We start from the raw sequence: 20,484 nt of genomic DNA on the forward strand, positions 1-20,484 counted from the left end.
ACTGCTGCGATTGTTGCTGGAAGCACGGAGAAACACAACGAGGCGGCTGTACCCATCAATGCCACCATGTATGACTATCCTCCACCTAAATCAGAAAACACAGCACTGGTTGATACAAAAGACATTAAATATACAAACATCACCATCCTCCTTTACCACTTAGATGCTGCATCAGGTCCCTGCAGTATATAACAAAGCAGCAGACCAGATATTAAATTAACATCCAAAATGTGGAACAATGTTAATGAACAATCTACTGCGAATCACAAATATAAGTACTTCTGTTTGTTCTAGACTGTTTCCTGCAGCAGAAGATGTGGGATTACAATATCTACTTCAATTGGAAAAATAACTGTGTTTATCTTGATGAGTCAAGAGGACAGACTCTCCTGTTGTTCACACTTAGGCACAAATACTTTGCTCCAACTGTTTTTGTCTCAGTGTGTCCTCAGTATAAGCATGTTTGTTAATTTCATGATGCAGATATTCTATCGATCACAGAAGTAGCAGAAGCACAATAAAACAATTATTGTCCACATGAGTGACATATTGGGCCATTGGTTGCTAAACTGAACTGTTAGTTGTTGATGAACAATTTGAGATGTACAACTTCTCACCAGTGATGTAGATAATTGTGTCTATCACAAAGATACCTTATCAGTTTGTGGTTTCCATCAAGGTGCCATAACTAGTTTGGTCCAGCAACACGGTATGACCTTCTATGCAGCCTCTGCGACATGGCTCTGAGGGCAGCCGCCCACACGAAGCATGCTGTCCCTCACTCTGCGTCTCTGCACCCACATTCCCAATGCCCTTAATTGTGCTCGAACAGCCTCCGGTCCAAGTTTGTCGTTCGCAGCCACCAAGTCCTTAATCTTTTCATCCAGAGCCAAGTCTGACATGTCAGAATATAACGGTGCATGTGACAGATTGAAGTGTCTGGAAAAAAAGTAACAATGGACAGGGATGAGGTAATGTATATCATCATAGTCATTTTAAAGTCCTGTCTTGATTGTAGTCATTCTACATTTTTGATTGGTAAGAAACTGGAAACCATGCATCTAAAGTATGTAGTTTATAGCATTACTCCCAAGCACAACTAACCTTAGACGACGTGTAGACACATGTAGAATATCTGCCATCTGAGACACACTGAAAGCACAGGACATCAGAAACCTCAGTTGCTCTTGAGTGATGGCATAACAAGGTGCACCTCCAGCTCCTCTCCTAGTTCGAGGAGCCCGGTAACCGGATCTGGCTGTAACAATAATACAACACTGTGTTTAGGCTACTTAATGTATTGTGACACAGCCCACCCCCCTCATTCCAAAAACAAATTGTCACAAATTGTGGCCAAGTAATGTTTTTATAATATTGGATTTTAAAGCCAAGACATAAATAGAAATTTTGACCAAGAACGAATAGAATGGACAACAGGAGAACGAAGAGTGAAAAAAATAACAGTAAGCCCAACCACACCCCCTACAGTGCTGCTTATCTTGTTGTGCATGCCAGCCAGAGGTACGAATCTCCTGAATGAACTGAGATACTTGATCAATTAGATAATCTGCTGAAAAAACATTTATCAGCCTCCCCCTAGCCCACTCAAGGCTCCTCTGCATGGTTTCCATTCTGCAAGACGAGTTTTGTGAAAATAGAGGCCATGGGACTGCGATTCCTGTTCAAACAGTGCCATAGTACTAACGTTAACGTTCCTGGTTCTGAAGTTGTTAATTTCTACATCATAGGCTTAGATTAAATGTTAATATTTCAAAGGGTATTCAAAATTAATATCTGTGCTGTTGGAAAGCTGGTATGTTGTAGATATTAGCAAAGTTTTTACAGGCTTGTCTTAGGTGAAATGAGCTTTATGTGAGTTTTCTAAATGTTTTCATGCTAATCGTGAGCGCGGCTAAGGCTAGGTGGCATTGCAATTATATCTAGCCAGCCTGCCTGAAGTTTTAGACCTTCAGTTGTTGTTTTGCCTTAAAGTACAAAAACATGTTTAACGTCAGTACTCCTCGATAATAAGTCACCTTTATGTAGCTAGCAAGGCTGTAAAAATGTTACAAGACGACGCCGTTCACTGCGGCTATGGCCGGGGTGTGCGGCTTAGCAAGCTAACTATTAACTCATTTAGCAATCCAGCCATTTAAATACCAGCATTCCAAGAACAACAAAAATATATATATATATATATTGTGGCAAAGAAGGGGGTCGAGTGATAAATGGCAGATATGTGAGGGCAGAACTAATAAACGGGCTCTGCCCGATCACTAAAATGGCCACCCCGATCAGAACTACAGATCACAAAATGGCCGACTGCCAAAACTACAATTCCCAGAAGCAAGGGGAAGGTGAAGGTGGAGCCGACCCACAGATAAAAGGTCAAGAAAAACCAGGAAGAGAGAGAGAGGGCGGGAAGGATCTATGAACCATAGAGAGAGAGACAATCTACATTGGCTGGATTTACCGTGTACGAGCTGGACTGTTTTGGACTTACCTGTTGGCGTTTAGACCTGGACCTACCGAGAACCAGATTTGTGTACCGAACCCTGCTATCCTTGACCTTACCTGCGGCCTGGGTGAACCAGGACAGAGAAACAAACATACAGGTACTGTCATGTTCGAAAGAACTTTAATTCTGGGCTGACTTTGGTGACAGTTTCCCACTTAATTTGTGACAAACGCTCCTAGCTTTGAAGAGGTAATATATATATTACTCCCTTGGCCTAATCAGACTTACAATATTAGCGACACATAGGCCTAAGTTACTCACACTGCTGTCTCAGTGTCTGAGCATCCAACATAGCTGCATAGACAAACAGATCCATCCTCTGTGTTAGCTAGTTCATCAACTTTATGATTAATAATAGTATTTCAAAATAATCAACCTTGATAACGTGGACTGAAGGGCATCAAGTCCAGGATTATCGGAGAGCAGAAGCCGAGTGCAGTCATTTAGGGTCTGTTTGCAGCGGATAAGAAAGTTTCTTCTCTTCATCTTCAATTGTGGTGTTGTTGCATCAAACTGGCTGTACACTGATTAATGAAATCTGGTTGAAAGGAGGAGCTAGGGAAATTGGCTAGTAAAATTAGCATATTATAGAACACGTTAAGTTAGCGTGTGTAGGTGTATATTTAGCAGCTGTAGGTGTTAATTTGACGTGTGCAGGTACGCTTGCAGCTGTTTATTTAGCACGTTGGACCGCCTGCAAGCACATTTGCACACATTTATTTGATGCGTGTAGGCGTTAATTTAGCGCCTGAACCTGCTTACTTTACACACGTAGCATTAAAAAGATTGAGTTTTGACCACGTGCTTTAAGACCCAATCAGCGTTCCATAGCGTTAAAGCATGGTCCACCTTCAACTATCTGCATCATCTTAATCAGTTCAGTAGCAGACCTTGAGTCCTCAGAGTTCTCATGTGGTGATGTCACATTATTTATTTTATTATCTGGAGAGAGAACTATTTTACTTAAACATTTTTTACTGAAACTATTTAACTGAAACACATTCTCTTGACTGTTCACACTGTGAACTGATACCATCCCTTGTTCCACTCACTTTGTGGAGGGAAAACTATTTTACTGAAAAATTCTGTTTGTAAATGTGCTAACAGGAAGAACATCAAGGTTATACTCATGTCAAAGGTAACAACAGTGTCCTTGTAATCCAACAGAACATGAAGTCCAGATTGTGCTGGTGGGGAGACTGGAGTTGGAAAGAGTGCAGCAGGAAACACCATCCTTGGCAGGAAAGCTTTTGAATAAAAATAAAATAGGTTGGGCAAGATAGTCAGAACTTGTAGAAAAATCATGGGGCAGGAACAGCAAGAACTGTCATCTCTCTACCTGGGCAGATCCCTCCAGAAGGCGAATAAAATAGCGGTTGACTCTTCCCACACACTCCACCCTGAATTCCAGCTCATTCTCTCTGGACGCAGGTACAGACTACCTAAGGTTAAAAAATAGGGCCAAGGTCTCTATATTCCGAATGCAATTCTGCAACTTAACAAATGTTGGAATAATTGCACTTAGCACTTGCACTATTAAATTGCACTTACCCTGCCTATTTGTTTGTAAATATCCTTTGTTATTTATTTAACATTTTTAGATGTTATATGTTTTTTGACTGCTGTAAGATGAATTGCCTCTTTGAGGACATTAAAGTTTTCTGAATCTAAATCTAGTGCATCTCACAACTGTTTCATCAGTCTGTGAAAAGGCCAAAGGAGAGGTGGATGGGAAAAGTTTAGCTGTTATATACTGAACAAATACAGGTATGTATTCGCTACATGCAACAATTTCAAGATTTTACTGAGTTACAGTTCATATAAGGAAATCAGTCAATTGAAATAAATAAATTAGGCCCTAATCTATGGATTTCACATGACTGGGCAGGGGTGCAGCCATGGGTGGGCCTGGGAGGGCATAGGACTGGGAGCCAGGCGCACCAACTGTGGAGCCAGGCCCAGCCAATTAGAATTAGTTTTTCCCCACAAAAGGGCTTTATTACAGACAGAAATACTCCTCAGTTTCATCAGCTGTCTGGGTGGCTGGTCTCTGACAATCACTGTAGGTGAAGAACCCAGACATGGAGGTCCTGGGCTGGGGTGGTTACACGTGGTCTGGGGTTGTGATGCCGGTTGGACGTTCTGCCAAATGATCTAAAACAACGTTAGAGAAGGCTTATGGTAGAGAAATTCACATTCAATTATCTGGCAACAGCTCTGGTGGACATTCATTCAGTCAGCATGCTAATTGACGCTCCCTCAAAACTTGAGACATCTGTGGCATTGTGTTGTGTGACCAAACTGCACATTTTAGAGTGGGGTTTTATTGTCCCCAGCACAAAGTGCACCTGTGTAATGATCATGCTGTTTAATCAGCTTCTTGATATGCCACACCTGTCAGGTGGATGGATTATCTTGGACAAGGAGAAACGTTCACTAACAGGGATGAAAACTAATTTGTGCACAACATTTAAGAGAAATACGCTTTTTGTTCATATGGAACATTTCTGGGATCTTTTATTTCAGCTCATGAAACAAAGGACCAACACTTTACATGTTGCGTTTATATTTTTGTTCAGTACATAGACCCATTGTCGATAATTGTTCAGTATATATACATTGTGGATAATTGTTCAGCATATAGACATTGTGGATAATTGTTCAGTATATCGACATTGTGGATAATTGTTCACTATATATACACATTGTGGATAATTGTTCAGTATATTTACATTGTGGATAATTGTTCAGTATACAGACATTGTGGATAATGAGATGTTACAAGAGGATGTGAGCGAGATTGAAGAGGAGGAAGAGAGGATCCTGAGAAAGAATGAAGAAGAAGAAGAGAGGATCCTGAGAAAGAATGAAGAAGAGGAAGAGAGGATCCCGAGAGAGAATGAAGAGGAGGAGAGGATCCTGAGAAAGAATGAAGAAGAGGAAGAGAGGATCCCGAGAGAGAACGAAGAGGAGGAGAGGATCCTGAGAGAGAATGAAGAAGAGGACGAGAGGATCCTGAGTGAGGGGGAGATGGAAAAGTTTGAAAGAGAGCGTCCAAGGGATAGATTTGGTGTTGAAAGGACAGTTGTGGGCCTCCTGAGTGGTGCAGCGGTCTAAGGCACTGCATTGCAGTGCTAGAGGCGTTACCACAGAGCTGGGTTCAATCCCAGGCTGTGCCATGGCCGGGAGGCCCATAGGATGGCGAACAATTGGCCCAGCGTCGTATGGGTCAGGGGTGGGTTTGGCCGGTGGGCTTTACGTGGCTAATCGCGCTCTAGCGACTGCTTGTGGCAGGCTGGGTGCCTGCAAGCTGACGCCGGTTGCCAGTTGAACGGTGTTTCCTCCGACACATTGGTGCAGCTGGCTTCTGGGTTAAGCTGGCGGCTGTTAAGCGCAGTTAGGCGGGTCATGTTTTGGAGGACGCATGACTCCACATTCGCTTCTCGAAAATTGGGGAGAAAAAAGTAGGTAAAATAGAAAAGTTGTGACGCAGTGGGGGCAGTAGATGGAACTACTGTAGCAGTAAATATATGCAGGACTCAATGAGAGTCCATAGCTAACAGTGCATTTGTTATTACTGGATATCTATTAATATAGCAGTCAATGTTCTGACTTTTCTTAGTGTCTCTGCCTCGCCTGTTCCAGTTTAATGCTGTAGAATAAAAAAAATGATTTTTGAGAGTAGTTACCCTTTAATTCAAGTGTGCAGGCACCTAGCCCTATTCAAATAAATGTGTATTTGTCGCATACTATACAACATGTGTAGACCTTACTGTGAAAATGTTTACTTTACAAGCCCTTAACCAACAGTGCAGTTCAAGAAATACAGTTAAGGAAATATTTACTAAATAACCTAAAGTAAACTTTGTTTTAAGTAACACAATAAAATAACAATAACGACGCTATAAAACGTACCGGTACCGAGTCAATGTGCGGGGGTACAAGTTAGTGAGGTAATTTGTACATGTAGGTTGGGGTTAAAGTGACTATGCATAGATAATAAACAGTGAGTAGCAGCAGTGTAAAAACATTTCATTCATTGTTCAACAGTCTTATGGCTTGGGGGTAGAAGTTGTTTGATTAGCAGTGTTTCTTTAGCACATGAGATGAAGTTTGCAAAATAAATGGCCTCTAGTTTGATACAAAAAATCATTACATCATTGTGACAGGTTGGCATAGGCTACTTTGTAGCTAGTTAACATTTTAATAGAGAAGGTTTTTGGGAAAGCCTTTCCATCTACCAGAAGACAGTTAGGCCTATCATTACCATCTCTCAGGGGCGGAAATCCCGGGGGGGACGGGGGAGACACGACCCCCCCATCCTGGGAAAAATATGATTTGTCCCCCCCAATATATCACTGAAAAATAACTATGTAATTTAAATAATATTAATAATACGCAATGAAAGCAATTGTGCTGATTATAGACACTTAATAGCGCGTTTTTAAGTTTCAAAAGATTGCGACCCCCCCGCCCTTTGCCTCACAATGGTTTGATCCACTGCCAGTTCCTTAGCTTGCTACGTAACTGCCGTGAGGTTCATCCAGTCAATCGCGCACACACACACTAGCTGTATATGCAGAGCTAGCGCGCAAATATTAACTATTAAGCTAGCTAGTACCTATTCCATTTATGTGGCGTCGTCAAAGATGGAATCAGCATGCAGATGATGTAAATTAGTGCTTCAAAGTCCCTGTGATAAGGTTAGCGATAAACTGAAGTCCAAACTGAACAGAACTACACTCTCATCTACCATTGTCTTAAATATATTTAATGGTCTCGTTGCAAAAGCTAAATTGTCGCAAGGGAACTTTTATTTATTTATTTTATTTCACCTTTATTTAACCCGGGTAGCAAAGATTATAGCAAACACCACTGAAACTGAATTGGTGCTCGCTAGCTTTGCAAATTCAGCTATTGTTGGAAGCCAGCCAATATGAAACAAACTCTTAAAATTACAAAAGGTTGCAGCATATGTTGTGTAAATGGTGAACTCATACAGCTGTCAACTCTTGTCATTTTAATCCGTTTCACATTTGCTAGCTACCTTTTAGATCGAAGCCCAAATAGAATGATAGAAGATGATAGAAGCCCATCTCCTACTGTAAATAACCTACACACTGTGTGTGTAGCCAGCCAGGTAGAAAAATGGCAGAAAAATAAAAGACGGACATCAGAGTATTTTTCAATACATCAAAACGCATAGTAAGAACCCTAGTAGCCTAATATCTCAAAGACTAGTTCATAAAATGTTCATAAGAAAGAAATTCAATTTTAATGGAAATGTTTCACAATGATGTCATTAGGCAGAGCAGGCAACAGATGGCACACAGACAGCAGAGTTGGGGACAGATATGCAGGGACAGACTAGATACAGACCTCCTCTATGCACTCGATATGTCCGATTTTAAAATAGCTTTTTGGTGAAAGCACATTTTGCAATATTCTAAGTACATAGCCCAGGCATCACGGGCTCGCTATTTAGACACCCGGCAAGTTTAGCACTCACCATAATCATATTTACTATTATAAAAGTTTGATTACCTTTTGTTGTCTTCGTCAGAATGCACACCCAGGACTGCTACTTCAATAACAAATGTTGGTTTGGTCCAAAATAATCCATCGTTATATCCGAATAGCGGCGTTTTGTTCGTGCGTTCCAGACACTATCCGAAATAGTAAAGAAGTGTCGCGCGCATGGCGCAATTCGTGACAATAAAATTCTAAATATTCCATTACCGTACTTCGAAGCATGTCAACCGCTGTTTAAAATCTATTTTTACGCCATTTTTCTCGTAGAAAGCGATAATATTCCGACAGGGAATCTCCTTTTCGGCAGACAGAGGAAAAAAATCCCAAAGGCGGGGGCGGTCGGGGTCACGCGCATAAGCCCAGTGTCTCTTGATCGGCCACTTGAGAAAGGCGATAATGTGTTTCAGCCTGGGGCTGGAATGACGACATTCTGTTTTTTCCCGGGCTCTGAGCGCCTATGGACGACGTGGGAAGTGTCACGTTAGAGCAGAGATCCTTAGTAAATGATAGAGATGGAAAAGAAGTTCAACAAATGGTCAGACAGGCCACTTCCTGTAAAGGAATCTCTCAGGTTTTGACCTGCCATTTGAGTTCTGTTATACTCACAGACACCATTCAAACAGTTTTAGAAAATTTAGGGTGTTTTCTATCCATATGTAATAAGTATATGCATATTCTAGTTACTGGGTAGGAGTGGTAACCAGATTAAATCGGGTATGTTTTTTATCCAGCCGTGTCAATACTGCCCCCTAGCCCTAACAGGTTTTAACATATTAAAACAAAATAGATAAATAATATTTGTCCAGCCGTTGCTGCTATGCATGCAGATGTGCATAATATGCTGCGACCATAAAATAAAAAAGCCTATTTAATAACTCCAAATTACGGAAGAGTATTATGGCAGAGTGAAGATATTTTTGTTGTTGTTTGGATAGTAGTCTACTTTTAAAAAGTGGCAATATTTCGAGAATAAAGTCTAAATTAAATTTCGTGAAAAAAGTGGCAATATTTCAAGAATAAACTCGAAATATAATTTGAAGAATAAATTTTTATTTTTATTTTTTATAAAGTCAAAATTGAGAATAATGTCGCAGTTATATTGCAAGCTTAAAGTAGGGGATATGCTGTGACTTGCAGCGAATCTCGAGTGTTATGGAAGCGGGCCCAAATGAATTGACAACCCAAAATCTTTGCACGGGCAGGATGCAAATGTGTCATATGGCCAGCGGGCTTTGCGTTTGACACACGTGTACTATGGGGTTAAACAGAGCATAAAGTCGCAGTTATATTTCAAGATTAAAGTAGGGGATTTCGTTAACTACACGTTTCTCTGGCTCCCTGTTGCCGTGCGCGCCACCGCTGAAATGCCTGCAGTTAGATGACCTGGTGAAACAATACTTTAGAATTGGCTTTAGTAACAAGGAAATCCTTTCTATTTTAGCACATACGCATAGTATTATAAGCAGGCTAATCAGGATTTGGAAGAGGTTATGCCGCAGATTATTTTTAGGAACCACACGGACAAGGTATTTCATTCAAGTCCGTGTGGTTAAATACATAGGTAGAGACAGGTGTGTGGAGTTAATACACTCAAACAGGGCACTGTTACATTTGAGTCATTTAGCAGAAGCTCTTTTCCAGAGCGTCTTACAGTAATGAGTGCATACATTTTAATTTCCCCCGTGAGAATCGAAACCGCAACCCTAGCGTTGCAAGGGCCATGCTGTACCAACTGAGCCATAAGAGACCCCAAAGCAATACCATTCTAACCGCCATGGTGTTTTGTCAGACTGCGAAGAGACGGAGTTTACGTGCATCAGTCCTTGTTATGTTGCCCTTCGAAGTCGCTACAGTGGTATCCTCAATCCCCTGCGTGCCAACACCGTGCATAGTATATTTTAGAGAGTAACAGCCAGGCCAGCAGCCTATACGTCGAAACGAGAAGTTAATTTACAAATGTGTGCGTAATGGCATGGTGTTTTATGTAGACTACACTTCCAATGAAGTAGGTGTATAGGCCTATGCAAACCAGTTTATTATCTTGTGAATGTAGGTCATGGATTTCGTGGAGTAGGATTGCACGTCCCTGTCGGGCTCAAGTGCTGCCCCCAAACCCCTGTCATGGACCTAGTATATGCACTTTTTATTCTCAAAATATTGCCACTTTATTCGTGTAAAAAATTAAAATCCAAGTACCACCACCTGTCGCTGTTTTAGTTTTTTCTTCACTTGGCCCAAATAACAAAACTTTAGCTAGGTTGTTATAAAATTGTTTTTCACTGCATGGATCACTGGTGTGGTTGAATGGAGCATTTCTGTATGGTGCACTCAACATGTCATGTCTTGGGGGGGTGTATACATTGTCAAGCTTAAAAAAAACGAAACCAGACTGCAAAATTTTTGTAGACTAGCTAGGACTGTGGCATGTCTGTACACTCAACCTGTTCTCAGAGAATTTCGTATTATTCTGTACATAAATCTGAGACACTCCATTAGTATGATATGTTCCGTTTGGTATGGTTACATAAGACAGATGGTTACTAAAAACGAAAGGAGGTTGGTTAGTCTGGGTGGATGAGTAGTCGTATAATGTGAACGTCTAGCAACCCAAAGGTTGCAAGTTTGAATCTCATTACGGACAACTTTTTAGCTAAGAAGCTAGAATTCATAACATATCATACATTTAGAACATTTGTAACATATTGTACGTTTTGCTAATTTGTAACATATACTATTAATTGTAATTCGTAACATATCATACGAAATGTGTGTTGGACATCTCAAATTAATACATACAATAGGAAACACACATACTAAAGGACTTTCTCGGATTTACGTACAGAATAATACGAAATGCTCTGAGACCATGCCGCTGAGAGATGTAAACCGCACATGAAAGCAGCGCAATTGAGTTGAATTCACCAATGCGAGCGCTTCAGGCTGTAAATTCATAAAGTAGGTGACTCAACTGTTGACTCGCTTGTGTGTCCTGTTGTAATCCTTTATCTTGTAACTTTTTGACAACCAAGATGGTAGGCTACAACAAAGACCCGTTGGAACCGACACTTGGCATGACATTTAGGCTACAACACGTTTAAACTTTCGGTCCGATTGAAGATTCGGTCAGTGCCACATGTGACGGTATGATACAGCACACTGGCTGGCTCCTGCGTGTGTGTGGGTCTGGAATGAGGGTTGTGTGTGTGTGTGGCAATGCACTGCCTTTTTTGCGTGCAGAACGTTGGCAATGCTTGCTGTGACTTGTAGTGAATTGGCAACCCAAATCATTGGCGGGCCAGATATACATTTGTTATTCATCCGCGGGCCTTGCGTTTGACACGTGTACAACGGGGTTAAACAGTTCAAGCCTTTTCTTAACAAACTTTCTGTCAATTTCTTATTTAATAAAAACAAATGACAATAAACAACTACACTGCAGAGAATACATTGTCTGTGTGTCTTTCCCCTATAGCTTCTTTCATGTCCCACAAACATGGATTTAGGCCCAGATTGCAAATTACTGGGGGGAGGGGTGGACCAAAATAGCGGAGGGTTGTCAAACCTTTGTTGGAGGACTTTTTCATTGAAGTAAAATACAAGTTAGAGGAAAAATATTATGCCTTTAGTGAAAAGCCTACAGAAATAGTTTTAATACTGTAGTGGAAGATTTGTCATGGCCAAATGCAGGTTACTGTGCAACTCCTTATTCAGGTAGGATGCAATTGTGGAACTAAAATGTATTTATAATAATTCGTTTTACCACTATTATTATTGTATCCTATATCATTGTTGTTATTGTAAGCCTATTCATTAATCAAATCCGGATTTAAAAAAATTCAGATCCTGTTTTATTTAATTCTGTTGAGAAATGTTCATTGGCTAAATTACATTCAATCTATTTCTGGCATTTGTTGGGTAGGGTAGGCACTTGCCTTTGTTGTTAATTTCTGCAATATAGCCTGTACAGAACTTTTGTTAAGGTTTAAACCATATTTAATTCTGTTGAGCCATTTTCTTTGGCCAAATTAAGTTCCAACTGTAATTAAATCAAATTGTATTTGTCACATTTGTGGAATACAGCAGCTGTAGACCTTACAGTGAAATGCTTACTTACAAGCCCTTTGCCCTTAACCAAGAATGCAGTTTCAACAAAAATAAGTGTTAAAGTATTTACTAAAATAAAGAAGAAATAGAAAAATATTTACATTTACATTACATTTTAGTCATTTAGCAGACGCTCTTATCCAGAGCGACTTACAAATTGGTGCATTCACCTATAATATCCAGTGGAACAACCACTTTACAATAGTGCATCTAAATTTAAAGAGCAAAAAAAAAAATAACAGTAGAGAGGCTATATACAGGTGGTACAGATACAGAGTCAATGTGCGGGGGCACAGGTTATTCAAGGTAATTGAGGTAATATGTATGTAGAGGTAAAGTGACTATGCATAGAAAATAAACAGAGAGTAGCAGCAGGGTAAAAATGGGGGGGGGGGGGGGGAGACATACTCCATGGGCAGACATTTGATTAGCTGTTCAGGAGTCTTATGGCCTGTGGGTAGAAGCTGTTAACCTGTCTGGGCAAGTGGGACGTCACCGTTCCACCCTATTCAACAGCCAGTGGAACAGCGTGGTGCAAAATACAAAAACCTCCAAAATGCAATAATTTCAATTTTTCAAACAATCAACTATTTTACACCATTTTAAAGATAAGACTCTCGTTAATCTAACCATATTGTCCGATTTCAAAAAGGCTTTACAGCGAAAGCAAAACATTAGATTATGTTAGGAGAGTACATAGCCACAAATAATCACACAGCTATTTTCCAAGCAAGCATATATGTCAATAAAACCCAAACCACAGCTAAATGAAGCACTAACCTTTGATGATCTTCATCAGATGACACTCCTAGGACATTATGTTATTCAATACATGTATGTTTTGTTCAATCAAGTTCATATTTATATCCAAAAACAGCTTTTTACATTGGCATGTGATGTTCAGAACATGCATTCCCACCCAAAACCTCCAGTGAATTTACTAAATTACTCATCATAAACGTTGACAAAATACATAATTATTTTAAGAATTATGGATACAGAACTCCTTTATGCAATCGCTATGTCAGATTTGAACAGATTCCAACAAAAAACAAACTTCCTCAAACACTTAACTTTTTTTGGGGCAAAATATCTGAATATTCCGATGCTCTGATAATACCATCAAGCAACCAGTGAGTTTTTTTACAGCTGATAATCAATCCGTGTCCAATGGAAGACCGAAAGAGCTCGCCAGTTTGTAGTCCGAAAACTCGGAAATAAGTTACCTCTGGTTATTTCAGCCATCCCTGAGGGAAAAATGAATGGGGAATGAATAAGGTTTTGGAATAAACACAGAAAATATGGTTGGAGGTTAACATAGGTGTCATGACTTCCGCCGAAGTCGTTTCCTCTCCTTGTTCGGGCGGCGTTCGACGGTCGACGTCACCGGTCTTCTAGCCATCTCCGATCCACCTGTCATTTTTCCATTTGTTTTGTCTTGTTTTCCCACACACCTGGTTTACAATCCCTCATTACTTGACGTGTATATAACCCTCTGTTCCCCCCATGTCTGTGTGTGGAATTGTTTGTTGTTACGTGTATGTGCACGTCAGACTGGTTTGCACCGGGTTATGTCAACCCGTAGTTGTTTAGGTTTCTTATGCCGTGTGTTTGTTCGCCGAAATAAAGGGCTCCGTTTGCTACCCAATTCTGCTCTCCTACAACTGACTTCCCTGCAGCCAGTTACGCACACGCTACAATAGGCTTAGGAAATCTTATGTTTTTTTCTATGTGATAACAGCAGTCAGATAACATGACCTTTATGAATTATGAAGCCTTGATGTGCTTTGTGTTTTTAATAATTACATACCGTACCAGTCAAAAGTTTGGACACACCTACCCATTGTAGAATAATAGGTTAGACATCAAAACTATGAAATAACACATATGGAATCATGTAGAAATCAAGAAAGTGTTAAACAAATCAAAATAGATTTGAAATTATTCGAAGTAGCCACCCTTTGCCTTGACAGCTTTGAACACACTTGGCATTCTCTCAACCAGCTTCATGAGGTAGTCTCCTGGAATGCATTTCAATTAACAGGTGTGCCTTGTTGAAAGTTAATTTGTGGAATTTCTTTCCTTCTTAATGCGTTTAAGCCAATCAGTTGTGTTGTGACAAGGTAGTCCTATTTGGTAAAACACCAAGTCCATGTTATGGCAAGAACAGCACAGATAAGCAAAGAGAAACGACAGGCCATCATTACTTTTTAAGACATGAAGGTCAGCCAATTGGGAAAATGTCAAGAACTTTGAACTTTTCTTCAAGTGCAGTCGCAAAAACCATCAAGCGCTATGATGAAACTGGCTCTCATGAGGACCGCCACAGCAAAGGAAGACCCAAAGTTACCTCTGCTGCAGAGGATAAGTTCATTAGAGTTAACTGCACCTCAGATTGCAGCCCAAATAAATGCTTCACAGAGTTCAAGTAACAGAAACATCTCAACATCAACTGTTCAGAGGAGACTGCGTGAATCAGGCCTTCATGGTCGAATTGCTGCAAAGAAACCACTACTAAAGGGAACCAATAATAATAATAATAAGAGACTTGCTTAGGCCAAGAAACACGAGCAATGGACATTAGACCAGTGGCAATCTGTCCTATGGTCTGATGAGTCCAAATTTGACATTTTTGGTTCTAACCACCTTGTCTTTGTGATACGGTGTAGGTGAACGGATGATCTCCACATGTGTGGTTCCCACTGTGAAGCATGGAGGAGGTGTGATGGTGTGGGGGTGATTTTCTGGTGATACTGTCTGTGATTTATTTAGAATTCAAGGCACACTTAACCAGTGTCGTGACGTGAGTACTTTAATATGATGACATGCTATTTTATCAATCGATTACCTAACGTTTAATTATTACATGATTAAATTAATCATGCAACAATTAACTCTTTAGTAACCTGGGCACCACGGGAAAAGTTTATTTTACGAGTTACCGTTTCCCGAATTAACTCAAGAATATCAGAATATCGCTATTATACCCATCATCAATCAGTCATTAATTAATTGTTACCTTATATCAGTCTCATTCAAACGTCGTTGACTTCAAATCTGCACAAACCCTAGCATAAATGATGAATCAGCGATATACAAATTGGCTTAACCTGTTTTAGGATAGGGGGCAGTATTTTCACGGCCGGATAAAAAACGTACTCGATTTAATCTGGTTATTACTCCTGCCCAGAAACTAGAATATGCATATAATTGTTTTATTTGGATTGAAAACACCCTAAAGTTTCTAAAACTGTTTGAATGGTGTCTGTGAGTATAACAGAACTCATATGGCAGGCCAAAACCTGAGAAGATTCCATACAGGAAGTGCCCTCTCTGACCATTTCTTGGCCTTCTATAGCCTCTTTATCGAAAACAGAGAATCTCTGCTGTAACGTGACATTTTCTAAGGCTCCCATAGGCTCTCAGAAGGCGCCAGAACGGGGAATGATGACTCTGCAGTCCCTGGGCGAAAAACAGTAGGGGATTTGGAAAGTGGTTGATCTGAGAACAATGACACGGGCGTGCACGTGAAGACACCATTTTCTTCTTTCAGTGTTTGAACGGATACAACGTCTCCCGGTCGGAATATTATCGCTATTTTATGAGAAAAATCACATACAAATTGATTTATACAGCGTTTGACATACTTCGAAGTACGGTAATGGAATATTTTGAATTTTTTTGTCACGATATGCACCGGCGCATCACCCTTCGGATAGTGTCTTGAACTCACGAACAAAACGCAGCTATTTGGATGTAACTATGGATTATTTGGAACCAAAACAACATTGGGTGTTGAAGTAGAAGTCCTGGGAGTGCATTCTGACTAAGAACAGCAAAGGTAATCCAATTTTTCTTATAGTAAATCTGAGTTTGGTGAGTGCCAAACTTGGTGGGTGTCAAAATAGCTAGCCTGTGATGGCCGGGCTATCTACTCAGAATATTGCAAAATGTGCTTTCGCCGAAAAGCTATTTTTAAATCGGACACCGCGATTGCATAAAGGAGGTCTGTATCTATAATTCTTAAAATAATTATGTTTTTTTGTGAACGTTTATCGTGAGTAATTTAGTAAATTCACCGGAAGTTTTCGGTGGGTATGCTAGTTCTGAACGTCACATGCTAATGTAAAAAGCTGGTTTTTGATATAAATATGAACTTGATTGAACAAAACATGCATGTATTGTATAACATAATGTCCTAGGAGTGTCATCTGATGAAGATCATCAAAGGTTAGTGCTGCATTTAGCTGTGGTTTTGGTTTTTGTGACATTATATGCTAGCTTGAAAAATGGGTGTCTGATTATTTCTGGCTGGGTACTCTCCTGACATAATCTAATGTTTTGCTTTCGTTGTAAAGCCTTTTTGAAATCGGACAATGTGGTTAGATAAAGGAGAGTCATGTCTTTAAAATCGTGTAAAATAGTCATATGTTTGAAAAATTGAAGTTTTTGGATTTTTAAGGAGTTTGTAATTTGCACCACGCTCTATCATTGGATATTGGCGAGGCGTTCCGCTAGCGGCACATCTAGATGTAAGAGGTTAATTATTTATTTACTAACTATCAAAATAATCACACAGAAATACATAAACACACACGGTATGGTTATTGATTACTAACATAATGCAATGAAAGGTCCCTAGTGGACTAAACTGATATAACGGCTTGTTACACAAAATTGGGTATTCAAAAGAGAGGGAAAGGGAGAGACAAAGGAGTTCAACTATCGGGATGTTTGTAAGCTATGCTCATGGGAATATGACAACTTTGCACATGAACGACCGCTCATTTGACAAGAATTGCAATGTACATATTTATGTGTAGCTGTCCTTGATCGTCATGGTTGTAAGACTGGTTGTGTAAGTCTCTGGTTGTCCACTAGAGTTCGCAACGTCCTTTGTAGTTGTAGCAGGCTTTTGTTCTGGAGTGTTCATAAGAATGGCTACATCAGAGAACCACAATGGTTACACATGCGGTGGTCTTTGGTCAAGTTTACTAGACTACCAGTACTTAAACAGCTGCAGACTGAGGGTTCCCGTGTAGTCTTTATCTTCTTCGACTGGTCTGTAGAGTTCCTAAACATTTCGTAGTGTTCAGCTCGCGCTGCACGTATACTGGTCTTGTAGTTTTAAACAATTTGTCAGCCGTGTAGCCATTGTTCCACGCTGTCTGTTCTAATGTACATTTTGTTAGCAGTCCTTTTATGCACTCGGGTAAAAACGGGGTGTTCCATCAAGTTGCCACAATGTCTGTGCTCACGTCGGCGTGGTTACTGACTGGGCAAAGTTTATATGAAACCGAATTATCTCATTTAGAAGGCTAAAATCACACTCCATCTTCACAAAAATATGATTATACTTAATCATTTGTTTTATACAACAATTAGATGCAAATCTGATAACTGGGACATATACATTTGTAGAGTTACAGTGCTTTAGTTATGCTGTCCTTAATGATATCACAAAACAACAAATGATATGACAGAATTATTGTTTGGGTCCCCACCAACCATTTCCCACGTTCTTTATATTAGAATATTGTTTCATTCTCCACTTTTGGAGGTTTGCGTTTTGGCGGGAGGACTCCTTTGTTCCATAGAGGTTCTCCCCCTCAATACTGCATGGCCAGGAAGAGAAAGTCTGCCTGGTATTTATGATGGTCATTAAACTGCCCCCCCCCAGGAGAGGGGGTGTTCAAACCCTTGCCTCGCCGGCATCTCTGATTCTCAGCCCACGAGGCCAAGTCATGACACCAGCATGGCTACCACAGCATTCTGCAGCGATATGCCATCCTATTGGTTGTGTACTTAGTGGGACTATAATTTGTTTTTCAACAGAACATTGACCCAACACACCTCTAGGCTGTGTAAGGGCTATTTGACCAGGAAGGAAAGTGATGGAGTGCTGCATCAGATGACCTGGCCTCCACAATCACCCGACCTCAACCCAATTGGGATGAGTTGGACCGCAGAGTGAAGGAAAAGCAGCCAACAGGTGCTCTGCATATGTGGGAACTCCTTCAAGACTGTTGGAAAAGCATTCCAGGTGAAGCTGGTTGAGAGAATGCCAAAGCTGTCACCAAGGCAAAGGGTGGCTACTTTGAAGAATCTAAAATCTAAAATATTTTCGGATTTGTTTAACACTTTTTTGGTTACTACATATGCGTTATTTCATGGTTTTGATGTCTTCACTATTATTCTACATTGTAGAAAATATGAAAAATAAAGAAAAACCCCTAAATGAGTATATGTGTCAACATTTGCCTGGTACTGTACATTTTTCAAAATTCACAAAAAGTTACATTAGCTGATGAAGATTATCTCATAAAACAAAACGTATAAAATCTCCTAATCCTGTGTTTACCACAGACCTTATTTTTGGCGTTCATCCAAAAACCCTACAAAACTCCATTAATTTCCCCATAGTCTTTGTCCAATGATCCGTGGCAGAGTTACATCTGTTCTGCCTGCGGCTATGGAACACTAACCTGTTCACCGGACGTGCTACCTTGTCCCGGACCTGCTGTTTTCGACTCTGTCTCTTTCTCTACCGCATCTGCTGTCTCGACCTCTGAATGCTTGGCTATGAAAAGCCAACTGACATTTACTCCTGTGGTACTGACATGTTGCACCCTATACAACCACTGTGATTATTATTTGACCCTGCTGGTCATCTACGAACATTTGAACATCTTGAAAAACGATCTGGCCTTAATGGCCATGCATTCTTATAATCTCCACCTGGCATAGCCAGAAGAGGACTGGCCACCCCTCAGAGCCTGGTTCCTCTCTAAGTTTATATCCTAGGTTCCTGCATTTCTTGGTAGTTTTTCCCTAGGCACTGTGCTTCTACATCTGCATTGCTTGCTGTTTGGGGTTTTAGGCTGGGTTTCTGCATTTACATCTGCTGATGTAAAAAGGGCTTTATAAATACATTTGATTGAGTTAGTGCCTACAAAAAGACACCTTTACTTTTTCTTTCTATACAATACAACTTTATTGTCCATGTTAAAGCCAACAACAGAAACAGATGTGGCTGTGAGACTACATGTGGAAATAGTTCCAGTTTAGAGTAACACAATTCCAGTGATTATTTCAGCAGTATGCATGTTAAAAAAATCTATGAAATCTCCACCAACTACTGAACTTAGTTTGAAGTATTTTGAGGAAGTTTCAGCTTTTAATGTCATTATCTGTCCCTGAACTGATCATGTGATTCTGTTTTTCTTCCAGTGTTAAAGCATGGCCCACATTCTTCTTACTGACCTGCTGGATCACCTGGAGCAGGATGAGCTGAAGAGGTTCAGGTTTTATCTTATTGACCAAACTCTGGAGGGTTTCAAACCCATTTCAAGAGGCCATTTGCCTAAATGTGAACACTATGATGTAACATACATTGTGGAGAAGATGATGGCAGCCTATGGTGATGAAAGAGCCCTGAAGATGACAATGCACATCCTGGGGAAGATCCCCCGCAATGACCTGGTACAGATGATGGAGCGTGAAATGGAGAAGAGGTAGGTTTTAAGATTTACAAGATGTAAGTCAATTTAGCGTGTTTTAGATGTCATGCCCTCTAAATGTAATACGTTTTTTTTTTTACGGTTAATGTAATAATTTGCCGGATAATGTAATAAAATGTTAAACGGATAATGTAATAAAAAAGTTAATGTTTTTATGCACTATTTCCCTCATTTTGATGCACATACCACCCTCCACATTTACGAAAACACACACACATTCAAAATTAGTCGCATTTGAAATCTATCACTTATTGATGACTTTATATTGTGACTACTCAATTATTCCTCTTACTTCTGACTTATAGTTAGTGTGACAGCAAGACCACTCTAGATATTCTACTACTACTAGTACTACTACTTTTAGGCCTACTATAACCACAGTCACTAATACTACATATTACAGTCACTATTTCCACCACTATTGCAGTCACTACTTCTACTGTTACTATATACTCTTAGAATTTTTGGGGGGGATAGAACCAAAAAGTGTTCTGTCGCTTTCTTCATATATGGCACCCCTATGAGCCTGCAAGCTGGTGCCCTGTACCTGCCTGAGTGGAGTATGTCAAAGTCAAGATGCAGAGGGTCAGAAAGGATCTTGTGAGCTTTGCTGAGGTTCCTAACCTTAAAGATCTCATCCACATATGTCTTTCATACTCTGAATACCTTAATAATTGCTGTGATGATAGTTCTTCTCAGCATTTTCTTTTGAGTGATATTGGGATAAGATTTGATCCTCAGCAGCATTTTGAGCATCTTTTTATGTTTATCATCAGGGCCACAGCGAGTCATATGTCTATGAGTAGTGAG

General features: G+C 40.2%; 2 protein-coding genes across 2 annotated transcripts in view; both read left to right on the forward strand.

Moving 5' to 3' along the window:
* Positions 1 to 20,484, forward strand: part of LOC106610529 (interferon-induced very large GTPase 1) — a 145,942-nt gene that overhangs the window by 12,289 nt on the left and 113,169 nt on the right. The gene's annotated exons all lie outside the window — the stretch shown is intronic.
* Positions 19,390 to 20,484, forward strand: part of LOC106610514 (interferon-induced very large GTPase 1) — a 31,413-nt gene continuing 30,318 nt past the window's right edge. Inside the window, exon 1 of the mRNA XM_014209896.2 lies at positions 19,390 to 19,668. Within this exon, the coding sequence (XP_014065371.1) occupies positions 19,394 to 19,668 (275 nt within the window). The 5' untranslated portion in view covers positions 19,390 to 19,393. The remainder of the gene's footprint in view (positions 19,669 to 20,484) is intronic.

This window comes from Salmo salar, chromosome ssa04 (assembly GCF_905237065.1).
Source record: "Salmo salar chromosome ssa04, Ssal_v3.1, whole genome shotgun sequence".
NCBI lineage: Eukaryota > Metazoa > Chordata > Actinopteri > Salmoniformes > Salmonidae > Salmo > Salmo salar.